At 42.0% G+C, this 12,575-nt stretch overlaps 1 protein-coding gene across 3 annotated transcripts in view; it reads right to left on the bottom strand.

Annotated features, from left to right (window-relative positions):
• NUP214 (nucleoporin 214) overlaps positions 1-12,575 on the bottom strand; it is a 39,136-nt gene that overhangs the window by 8,384 nt on the left and 18,177 nt on the right. For 2 of the 3 annotated variants that reach the window (XM_040649366.2, XM_015279738.4), the window contains 8 exons: positions 12,415-12,523; positions 9,316-9,391; positions 8,549-8,657; positions 7,925-8,027; positions 6,162-6,235; positions 2,817-4,562; positions 1,348-1,418; positions 685-841 (listed from right to left, as the gene is read on the bottom strand). In XM_040649366.2, coding sequence (XP_040505300.1) covers positions 685-841; positions 1,348-1,418; positions 2,817-4,562; positions 6,162-6,235; positions 7,925-8,027; positions 8,549-8,657; positions 9,316-9,391; positions 12,415-12,523 — 2,445 coding nt within the window. The remainder of the gene's footprint in view (positions 1-684; positions 842-1,347; positions 1,419-2,816; positions 4,563-6,161; positions 6,236-7,924; positions 8,028-8,548; positions 8,658-9,315; positions 9,392-12,414; positions 12,524-12,575) is intronic. The other variant, XM_040649367.2, reaches the window with a different exon arrangement.

Raw genomic sequence — 12,575 nt, 5'->3', positions numbered from 1 at the left:
TACCAAATCTGGATAAGAACTGATAAAAGGAACTCTACAGCTCTGCTTCCTTACCAAAAGGCACTACATCCCCAAAACAATTACTGAGTGTATTTATTTTTCTTAACTACAAATATATGACTGAAAAAAAAATTGGCATATCCCAGGGAATAACAGAGCTTATCCATGCAGCAAATTTTGATCAAATATGTTATATGTGCTGCAAAAAGACACTCATGTCAAGGACAGAAAACTGAAGAAACTGCTGTCCATCACATGCATTGACTTGGTTTCACTTATGCAAGAGATGCACTGACTTTTTTTAGAACGCAAGGAAGATGACAAAGAACAAAAGCTTCCTAACTTCAACTAAGTTGGAAGCAGACATTCAATAACAAGAATTTAGAGTATTTGATTTTAAAGAAGCACTTTGGTCACAGAATTCCATGAAGAACATAAATATTCTTCATAATTCTCACCTTTGCTCGTTTGTTGCAGTTGCTGCCCTACTTATTTTCCATTAACCTAGAAGGAAAACTACAGAAGAACACATCACGCATACAACACGTCTGCCTCTGTTACCCCTACAAACCTTTCATGTCAACACAGAATTTACTCAAAGACAAAGAACAGCAGAAAAGCAGATGGGATCACAAAGCAGATGGGAATCAGAGCACATTTTGTATTCTTGTTTTCTTCACTTACTCTGGGAAGCTGCCGATCCAAATCCTCCACTGGAGGAACCAAAAGGATTCTTATTGGCTGCATCCTGACTTGGTTTTCCTCCCAAACCAGTGAAGAAGCCTCCACCTCTCCCACCACTTCCAGATCCAAAGAGGCCTCCAGTGGAAGATGACGACTGCTAAGACACAAGAAGGGCAAGAATGGGGATTTAAACAAAGTCAAAGCAGCACATGCCCCCAGGGGTGATTTTCCCAACCCTCTGAGCATACCAAGAGCTGAAGAGCCAGCGAGCAGACCCTTCAAACACATAACACAATGAAATCTGACTTAAGTCTCACATCTCATCTACAGAACAAAGTATGCCTTTCAAAAACGCTCTATATTGTCCAAGTGCATAAAAAAAGAATACTCCACTTTCCACTTAGCAGGGAATAAAGGCAGGTTTATACTCCATCCCTACCTTATCTCCCCCATGATTAGATGCTTGTCTCTGCACATCCCTTGGAAAACACGCAGGTGCAGTTTTGGTGCCTCCTACATTAGCAAATACCTTCAGCAGAGCCTGGGACAACTTTTACTGACCACATCAAATTCCCCCTTTGCTACTAGAAGGAGGTAGAGCACCCCAAACAAATCCATTGTACGTAACAGTCCCTTATTTCTGCACATGCAATAAATACTTGCCTGCCCAAAGACAATGCCTCCAGTATTTGCTGCTTGCCCAAACACAGAACCTGTGTTGCTAGAACCAAAACCTGCCAAGAAAAGAAAGGAAAATAAATCATCAGGACTATTACTAGGATAGAAGGCAAATCAGGGAGGCAATACTAGTCAAGAACCAGGGAAGGACAGATCTCCTGTACCAAAACACCAGGATACAAATGATACAGACGTATCTAGGTTGGTAAAATTTAAAGTATGCCAACAAATACTAAATTCAATTGACAATGTATTTGAAAGCCAATTCAAAAATAAACAAAAGGTCTTTTGACTTGTGAGATTGTTGCTACCAGTATGAGAGAACTGAATTTCTCTTAACGTTGCTATAATAATGCTGCAAGTCATGAACAAGCACTGCAGCATTTTGATTTCCCCTGTGTAGAGAGGATCTGTGCTTTGTTACCCAAAGATTCCTTTTATAGATAATGAAATGTTTTGATTAAAAAAAAAGAACTCCCCATTCCATTTCCCAGTTCACTTAAATGTGCATGTTGTAATAAAACTTGCAGCTTCTATAATTAGGAACAACTTTCTCAAGTTCATTTCCCCCAGTTTAACTATTCTCTGTTACTGTAGTTAAAATGAACAAGCAGTTTTGCCTACAGTGCCATCATTTTTAATTAAATGAGCCTAATTAGGTTTTCTTCCTTGGAAATACGTGCTCTCTAATACTACTACGTATGTTTCACTTTTCCCTGGAAGCTCTCTGAAGACTGCACAGACAAAGCTGTGGAAAAAAACACAATATATTGTAGCAATGTGAACAACAACAGGAGACTGACAAAGAAGGTTTGGTCTGGGCAAGTGTCCAATTTAATTGTATAGACAGGTAGCTGATGGTCATGTTACTGCTATATTTAATTTGAGATGCTTCCAAACAAAAGTGGATTTAACAGATTAGTTCCTCACTAACCCATAATTTTGAGGGCTTAACACATTTTTTGCCACGACAGATCATGATATAATAATAGACCCAGCTATACAGCCCCTGTGGCACGGACACAGTGCAGAACGAAGCACTGCATCTGCATTCAATCCCCTGATTACAGCCTCAGAGCTACCTTGGTACTTCAGCGTAACAATTTACAATATAATAGTTTGAGATCTTATAGGCTGCCTTGAATCCCACTCAACTCATTTGCAACAGACAGCACACCATGTAGTTCAAAATAAAGCCAAGGTAGACTTGGAAGTTAAGATGACAGCAAGACTGCAAAGCCTACATTCAGTGGCATTCAATGAAGATCAAGGCTGAGCAAAAGCTTCTTTGGACTCCAGCATTAACTTCCCCTCCCCATGCACTGCAGCTCCTACTTTTACTAATTGAAAAAAAAAAATGAAGTGCTAGAGGAAAGGAAAAGCATTCAAAGAAGCCTGACTTTTCCCAGTGATAGACACTGCTAGAACACTGCGTCTCTGTAGTTTGTTCTCACCTGAGGCCTGGCAGAAGCTGAACCCAGCAGATGACGTAGTGGTAGTAACAGCGGCGGTGTTACCAAAGACAGATCCCCCTTGCCCAAAGCTGCTGCTCTGCCCAAACACGAGAGTGTTGCTTTGACCAAACATCCCGCCCCCAGTGCTGGCAGATGGCTGTCCGAAGGAGAAGGAGCTTGCACTGTTGGTGCTAGAAGATGCTCCAAATACATTGCCGCTGCTTGAGGCTGCAGTGGAAGCTGCTGGCTGGCCAAAGGCAGGCACTGTCCCAAATCCAGACTGGTTGAAGGTAAAACCACTTGAAGAACTGCTTGCTGGCTGCCCAAAGGTCGGTGCTTGGCCAAAGGCTGGCTGACCAAAGCCCCCAGTCGTGGTGGTGCCAAATGCAGAAGTACCAAACCCTGTGCTGGCAGTCGGTGTGGTCACGGTGGCAGTGGTGGGTTGTCCAAATGGAGCTGATGCTGTGGTACCTGCAGGCAGTTGGCCAAAAACAGATGGTGTGGAAGGAGTGGCAGTTGTATCACCTGCAGGCTGGCTAAATGCTGAGCCAGAAGAGCTGGAATTTGGAGGCTGAGAGAACACTGAGGAGCCTGCAGAGGTGGCGACAAACACCGAGGCACCAACAGCTGGACTCTGAACACATGTAGGAACACCAGCGGCAGCAGTCAGTGTGCTCGCTGCTTCTGCTGGAGAGGCAATGGTTGTTGCAGAGGCCGCCTCTGAGATGCTCTGATCCTGTGGGACAGAGGCTGAGGCAGCAGGAGGCACTGGTGCCTTCAGCTCACTTGTGGAAGCAGGAGTAGCAATGGCATCAGGGGGAGGTGCTACTGATGCAGTACTGGAGCCCACGGTGCTGGTGTCCCCAGCTGCTGTCTGGGATGCAGGGGGCTCTTTAACGGGCTCTGAAAGCTGTATCTGTGGCTGTGGAGTCTGCGTTGTTGGAGGTGAAGACTCAGGTGCTTCATTTTCAGCTGTCTTTTCTGAAGCAGACAGCAGTTTGGCATCTCCTCCACCTTTAATAGAACTTGCAGCCGGGGCAGCAGTTTGTGACGGACTCAAGAGATTCCCGAACGAGAGAGATGTTGAAGCAGGGAGAGCAGAAGGGGCAGAAGTGGACGTGCTCATGCTGCTTGCTTGCTGAATACCAAAAGAAAAGTTGAGTTTGTTTCCACTAGAGCCTGCGAGATTAAATACTCCAGGAGAGCCTGTGTTGGTTATCTGAACATTGCCAAAGAGACTGCCTGTGGCACTGGTGCTGATGGAGGTGGGTGCCGTGCCAGCTGACGTGACTGATGTTGAAGTAGCTTCTCCAGCTTTTCCTAACATCAGGGGGCTACCAAAGACAAACCCAGAAGGTGATGTAGATGCTTTAGTTGACTGTGCTCCTGCAGCACTGGTAGATGGTGTTTTAGTGGTGGTTTTGGCATTATCATCTGCTTGACCAACACGCAGTCCTGAGAAGCTCCCGAGAGTTTCCCCAGACAGACTGCTCAGAAACAAGGTGTCCCCTGGCTTAGACTGAGGGATATCTAATTTGCCAGAGGCTGTGGATGGAGCAGAAGACATTGTTGCAGCAGGTTTGTTTGACTGAGTGCCATCTGCTGAAGAGCTATTTGCTACTGCGGCTCCAGAAGCACTTGCTGGCTTGAGGGAGCCAAAAGCAAAGGAGCTCTCAGGGACTGCTCCAAATTTGGAACCCCCAGCAAGCGAAAATGAATCAGGTTGAGTGGACTCCTTAGCAGGGGCTGTAAATGGAAGACAGAGGTTACAAATTGAGTTATAATATGCTAAGCTCTACTTCTTTATTTTAAACAACAATAGCATGATTTAGTGCTACGCAGATTGCAAGAGAGTGCTTTTGCCTAAAATCTGTAAAGCCTGCTAACCATCAGAAAACTGGTGCTCCCATGTACGCTCAGGGTACTACAACAGTGACACTTTCTGAAGCCTTTATGGACATGTTTACAGTGGCAAATGCTGTCACATATGTATGCTCCAGCTTCCAACTAACCATTTTTGCCTCTGTGTAAATCAATGGTCAGAGCAGAGCTCAAGTCATATTTTCTGGCACTTGAAAAAACCTTCTCCAGAATCAAATCTTTCTTTACAGATTCAACCATTTATAGAACACTGAATGCTGTTTTTATGCAGATGTTTTCAGCTTTGAAATACTAGAGAAAAGCTCTTAAACATAATTGCAAAGCAACTCCAACAGTGTGAAACTGCTGAAGTTTTAAGGCGGGGGCTGAGCCAACTTTGAAATGAAATGACAGTTCATCAGAGCACTACTGAAATTCTGACTAGATGATACTGAGTTGTTGTTTGGACTGTTAATCAATTTGGACAAGGTATGGGAATCTGCATGAGGATCAAGTAACTAAGCAAAAGATTCTTAGCACAACTAAGGCATTATCCTTGTTTTTTACCCTATACTAATAAAAGATGCCTTTTTCATTGTCAGTTGTTTCCTCCTGAACACTGAAATTCCTTCTGTTCTTTCATTATCATCTAACAGGCAAAAGTGCTGCCGTTCCATGGAGCAATGAAAGGTAACTGCCCCTGCTAAGGCTGTGCCTTACAATTCTGTTTCCACCACCTCCCACTCCTCCTTTAATCTGTGTTATTTACCTAAACTTTTACATTAACTTCATCTTCAAGTTTTAAGGCAAGCTAGTTGTTTCTGCTTAAGGTCAACAGAATATTGGTAGCATTTCTGTGGCTGTGATAATTTAAGGACATAAGCTAAGAGGTGTTATCTTGTATTAGAGCAACTGATAATGTTGCAAGGGACAGAGAGGAGGACAAAGACTTCTGAGCATGCAATCTCTTTTTCAAGGCTGAAACTAGAGTCAATTAAGTTCAAGACAATTATAAAGCAGATGCTCCTCTTCCCAGACCTGGTGAATATGATCTACCTATGAAATGGAAAGGCAGCCTGTCAAGTTAGTTTTATAAGCAACACAAGGCTGCTCCTATTACTCCACTCCCATTCTTAAATACTCACTCCACATAATGCCACCTTCCTATGCCAGACTACTTTGGCAACTTACAGATCTACAGATTAACAACACAGGAAATGACTGCAGATACATTACCCTTCTCATAAACTAGAACCCCTTGAATGTTCATGGTAGCAAATATTTTGTTTCCTCTTAATTGAAAGGCAGGTGACCTAGATTCTCCTACATTACAGGACATAATCCAGCATACGTATACAATGTTATTGCAGCTTCTGCAATTTTAATAATAGAAGTGCAACATAAAACAAGAACCACATGAATTAGGAAGAGTAAGCATTCTCTTAGCAGAGGACAGATGCAGTTTGCACACTCTTTCAAGCTAACCTTGTGAGGCAGCAAGGCTGGGCAGTGTCGGTGATGAAGCAGCCGACGTGACAACACCAAAATTAAACCCAGACCTAGGAGGAAAGAAGAGAAAGGGAAAGAATGACTTTGAGCTCAAAGCACTGAAATTTCCAACCCCATGATTAACACAACCTTCAGACTCAGATTTCCTGTGCAAGTCGGCATTAGGTCAGACACACAGGCATACATGCACAAGAACAGTTTCTCCAACTAGACATTTGTTTCCCCTCTGACAAATTTTCTTGAAGGGTTGATGAGAGTCAGAATTCAAAACCCTTTCAGCTGTCCCTCATCCTCTCATATTGTTTTGTTTCTGCTGTATGTTTCTTCCCCATTCAGCTCAGCAGCCAAACACCACACACCAAACAATTATAACTCCTGGGAGACCAGCAACAGCAGAAGCTATAGCAGTGACCAGAGCTTATTGAAAATTAGAAGATTGGAATGGTAAGAGAGTGCATGTACAGGCAGGAATAAGTGGACACTGCCATCCCTTGAAAAGGAGATCACTCACAGCAAGACAAAAATTAAAGTTTCCATGATTGCTGAACACTAAAAAAATTGTGTCTTACAAAATGCTGTGATCTTTCAAAATGAGCAATGGGGTGCTCCAGAGACCTTCATCCCCTGATGCTTTTTAAGCCTTCTCACTGCCTCGTCCTCTGATTCTCAAGGACCAGCTGCTGATGTAGTAGTCAGGCTGCATAACTAAGACATCACAGACAACAGTGCTGTATTTATCACATGGTTTATAGAGTGAAGCACTGCAGCCTGGGACAAAGGCAGGGTTTGTTTGCTTTTTGAATCTGAATTTCAGTGTTTCAAGAAGGCTGTTTTAGCCTTTTGGAGAGTACTACAAGGCATGTAGATAACATCCACTTGACAACTAACATAGAAATGTTTAAGACTGAATGAAAAGTTGTTTGAAAGTATGAGTGTTCTGAAATACTTAGTGTTACCTGCTTCATAAAGAGAAACTCACTTCAATATTAGATACTTAAATACGGAGAAATTCAAACAATTATTTGTGAGGAGCCACTCTTCCTTATCAAAGATAAAATATGACCAAAGAAATATCTTTTTTCCATCCCTGAAAAACACTCCATCAGAGAGGTTTCAGAATCACTACATGTTCATACAACGTGCCTTGCTTTGCATTACTGTTACATGACAGGAACCACCAGATGGCATGGTGACTCTTTAGTCACTCTCATGAATAGAATACTTTTCAAGCCACAACATGGAATTTGTTCTGTTGTTTCAAAATAAAAAAAAGTAATTCAGGAAGATTGACCATCAGGACAAATTTCAAGCCCTAATGGGAAACTCCAGCACTTCTGTATCTCAAACTTCCACTGACATTGGAAACCTGCATAGGTATGTCCCAGTTAGAAAACACTACATTACTCTCTTTGGAATCAATCTTCAGAAAGATTATTAAAATGATCTTATTCAGGTTCTTCCCCATTTTTCTCTGAAATTGGAAGCTTCCAAAGTTCAACCTTTCCACTTGCCACTGTGAAGTCAAAATTCATTCTCACATGTGAAGACTTCTCTCTGTGCAACTCACTAGGGACGATCTTCCTGCAACTGCTCTTTTTTCCTCTAAATAAAGAATAGAGTTTAAAACTATCTATGGTGTCATTTTACAGTACTCTGCAGCTTGTAGGTAACGCTTGCTGTAACAGCTGATATATTCACACAAACATCAAATACAAAGAAATGTTGAACTTCATACAGACCCCACAGAAGAAAATGAGAAAGCCTTGTTAGGCTGTGCAGATGTTGCTGGTACTGACGCCACTGTAGAGGTCACAGCTGTAACGGTTTTTGCTGTCCCTTGTCCTGTAAGTTATACAAAGAAGCATTACAAAAAAGAAGACAGTTCACATCATCCAACTACCAAAAAACAACAGAAGAGTTTAGGGTCAGAGCTTACAGTTTTTTCAATTGGAAACAAAGAACGAAGTGCATAGAAACATTCCTGCTGTTGTTACATCATCACAGAGCACATGAATTACTTCAAAGACGGAAGGCAACAACATATCTAATTAGAGGAAAGACAGGTGTCACCATCTTTAGATGCTGTTTCAGTGCTTGCTGTTACAAGTTGCACATTCTGAGTCCGCTCTGAAAGAGGAATCACTAAATCCTAGATGTAGGCACACAGGCAGACTACAGGGTTGTACACAACACTGCATTCCTGTTCCTCTGTACTTTATCAGTTCAAATTCCTGCCTTGAGATAGGCACAGCAGCCTCTCAGTGGAGGCAGATCTCTTCTCCTCAGGGTCTTCATTCTCTAAACTGTCACCCTGACAGGTAACATCCAAGGCCTTATTTCTGTCTCCACTAGAGACTGCTTACCTGAGATTTTGTTGCCAGATGATGTGGGACCAGGTGTAGATGCCACAGGACAAGATGCAGATACAGAAGAAGGTGGAGCCTGTCCTTTAAGTGAGCTTGTTTGAGGTGTCTAAAAAACACAAAGATGCTTTAAGTCAATGCAGTTTGCACATTGACAAAAGGTCCTTCTGATCTTGGTCTGATATTACAAAAGTCATGCATAACAAATAAGAGGAAGGTGGTCAAAGTACTTCAATTTTGGGCTCTTTACATCTTGACATTTAAATGCTGCTTAATTCAACTTTTTCAACAAGTCTCTTTCAGAGGCCAGCAAACCTCCATGTGCAACAGCTCAGTGACTCCAGGGGAAAGAGACCATTGCATGGTTTTCCAGTGTGCTGCCATAAAACTTAGCAACTTGCCCATCAATAAGAAATGATTTCAGTAAGATGCAGGACGGGGAAACAACTCTTCACCTTGACAGCCTCACACTTCTTTCTGGTGAGATTTGAGTATATTTACCTAACACCATTTCCTTTGTTGTTAGCTGCAACCCTTACTGTTGCAAGACTGTTAACCACTGAAAAGCTGCAAGAGTCTTCAAAAGTGAGAAAAGGCAAGACATAAAAATAAACCTAGGTCACAGATAATTAAACAGTCTGCCAAGGATATAGGGCAAGCTGTAAAAAGAGACTGTTAGATGACCTGTTCACCAACAACTAAACCCCAAACTGTATTTAACATGTCTGGGCATGGCACACCACAGGGAAAGCTCTGTATCAAGATACCTGCTTAGCCTGATTTGTAGCAACACTTGCCAGAACTTGGTGGACTGCCTGGGCTGCAGAGTGAGGAACTGATGACCTGAAAAAGAAATACTAAAACATTAAATGAATGACTAGTCTAAAAGTAGATTTGCTTGTCCCTCAGAATGCACAGCTTCCAGAAGACTTGAATAACCTCCATTATTAAAAGATTCCAAGCACAACTCCAAATGAACAAATCTGATTAGGGAATAAACCTCTTAAATGAATCATCCACATTTAACAAAGGAAGTCTGCAAATGCGTTTAAAGCCCTAGACTTAAATGATCAAGTCTTCTTCACACACTCTTGTCTCCAAAGAGAGTCAAGCTTTTCTACTTTACAAGGAGCTGGTGAAAAAAATCAGCAGGTAAGGGGATTACAATTTTATGCCTAGTGGATAACAAAAGTAAGAAGCTTCCTTTATAGTGCAGAGCCCAGACAAGTACATGTAAGTACATGCAACCCTCAGAAACGCTGAGCAAGGAGCCAAAGCTACAGAAAGAAAAAAAAAAGAAAGTGTTCCATGTCTTTGAAGTGTAGTATAAGAATTAATGAAGTCATGACAAGAAGTGTGATAAGGCTAACCTATATTCTCCAAAATAGGTTTGGAATTTTGACCATGAAATAAACTGCATGTAGAGCCTACAGACAATTACTGCAGAATGACAGCTACTTCCAAGGTGAAGCATCCTATGTGCTGTGAGCCATAAATACCCTAATCACTATAGCTTGAGAACAGACATCTAGTTTTAGCATCTCAAGTAAGTGGCTCACCAGCTTTAATGGTTAGTGCTAAAAGCCTTCAGCAGCATAACAAATTCAACACCTAATTGCATCCTCTTAAGTCTCTTACCCTAGCGGAGTCTTTCCATCTCAACACAGGCCAGGTATTCCCTAACACAATAAGCAACCTCTGTAGTACAGAAAGAGCCAATGCTGCTAACTCCAGACAGCAAGAGAATCTGAGCACTAAAAGTTAAAAGCATGAGAACTCCCATACTGCACTGATCAGCTACATGCTGGCTGACAGAAGTTTCCAACTTCCAAAGGCAGAGGACACATTCATGCAACAACGTATTTCAAGTTCACACAAACCCTGGACAATGAAGGAAATGCAAAGTCTGTGATATTCAAGATATGGTGGGCCCTCTTTCCAAGAAAGGTCACAAGACAACTCAATCCAGAGCTCCTCTGACAGTGAAAAGGCTGGTTTTGATTTCAGTTTGAAAACTAAATACGAATAAGTGGGCTGGAACCACCACCACACCTAGACACAGACCACTGCACAGCTGGTAACAACTGAAAGATCATCAGTGCTGAACAACCCGCAGAACGTGCTGTGGTGGCAAAAGACAGACAGTACCTCTGAAGAAGCAAAAACTGATGAATCAATTTTGCTCGGTGAAGGCGCTTTGTTTCAGTGCTCCATCTGACTGGCAGGCTCAGTCAGGTAGAACTGTTAGTCTGCTTTATGTTTAACTGTTAGAACTGTTTTATGATGTCATAATGAGACTGCAAAAAGCCTTCAAGACGACAAGCCAGCTGGTGCTCCATACATCGGAGTGATCAAATCTATCCTGCCAATCTAAGACTATTTCAAAGTAAAATGTGTCTTTACAGACCAAGTGAACACCAATCTCAGATACGTGTCACTCGTGTCTTGGTCTGTGTACTGCTGTTTTTATTACTGATTGAATGAAGACGGGAGATCTCCTTAAACCAATCTTAAAGACAACCCTCTTATAGCAGGTGAAGAACTCTTTCCAGACAACACTACTTTTAGCAAAATTTCCCAAGCAGAGCTGTTGGTTTTATTGCATTTAGAAGAAAATATATTAGTAAAAAGCTCTCAAACTTTTTCCCAGTTAAAATGCAGAAGAACTCCTGGGCTAACCTTCAGTGAAGCTGAGCTCCATCAGCGTAAGGCTGCTCCCTTTTTGAAAAGGTACACCAAAGGAATCTCACTTTTTTCCTTGACAATGAAGAGTACACACACAAGTATGAAAATGAGAAATAATGTAACAGAAGTTGTCCCAAGAGTTGCATGTGTAGTCCACACTTATCTGGACAAAGAACATGCAGCTCCACGGGGACTTATAATCAGACGTACATGGTGATTTATCCTGTTTTTAATGCCTTGGCACCATGACAAATGCAGTAACCTCAACTTTGCTCAGACTTTTCAGTAATGCCCTTGCCTCCCCACCCTAGAAATGACCACACATTATCTTGGTCTTAAGCATTTGTAGGAACATCAAGCAAATATAGTTTCAAGGTCGTTACCAGCAGAGGGAAAGGGACTAGTTCTGCAGCTGGTGACAGAGCATGGTGATAAGACAGAAATCTCTGGAATGAGCTGAGCTAGCTGTTGTCTCTAGGCAGCAGAGAGTAGGAAAGTCAAGAGTTACAGCTAACTCAGAAGAAATTTTAAATTCAAGGTTAAGTACCAGAAGCCAACCTTCATAGTTTCCCTATGAGGATGACAGCTTTACAGCTCTGTATTCTTCCAAAGTGATCAACACCCAACCCTTCAGTCAAAAGTCTGATGTCAAGAAATTTAAGACAAGTTTTCAGAGAAGCAAAAGTACTGTTCTACCTCTCCCAGAGGGTGAGTCAGGAAACAGATGGGAGAGGCATAACCCCAGAGTTTTCCTCTGTAATTGACAAGGAAGTAGAAAAAACAGCATTTAGACAGCTTAAGTCCACAGACCACACTCAGCAACAGAGGTGCACTTCCATTGTAGAAGGAGACCAAACAGTATTAGTAACTGGAAATCTCAGATTCGAAGTGTGTGTTCACAATAAAACCACTGGATTTATGCAGGAGAGAATGAATTAAAACACATTTCATAGACAAATGGAGGATGATGACATCGGTCTTGTTTGTTCACTCAAGGATTTACTAATGGCTTGTCCTGATCTGGAAAGAAAATACTTTTTCCATTCATTCCACAAACAAGACTCATTTCTAAACACACTCACCACTTCACATTAAGTCAGACTATGGCTCTACACTGGTAGATGTGCTCTATTGCAAGCACTAGTGAAGGCTACCATAAAAAAAAGGGAGATTCCACTCACCCTATTACTGTAGAGACAGCTGGAGTCAACGCACCAGTCTTGAGTTCTCGCACATTCACCACCTGAGGAACGTTCTTCAGAGTTGATTCAGTCAAGGAGGTGCTCACAGCTTTAAGAAAAAAAAAGAAATGTGGTAAATACCTTCCCCATATTAAACTCTG

Source organism: Gallus gallus, chromosome 17, assembly GCF_016699485.2.
Source record: "Gallus gallus isolate bGalGal1 chromosome 17, bGalGal1.mat.broiler.GRCg7b, whole genome shotgun sequence".
Classification (NCBI taxonomy): domain Eukaryota; kingdom Metazoa; phylum Chordata; class Aves; order Galliformes; family Phasianidae; genus Gallus; species Gallus gallus.
This window is presented reverse-complemented; position numbering and strand designations above follow the sequence as displayed.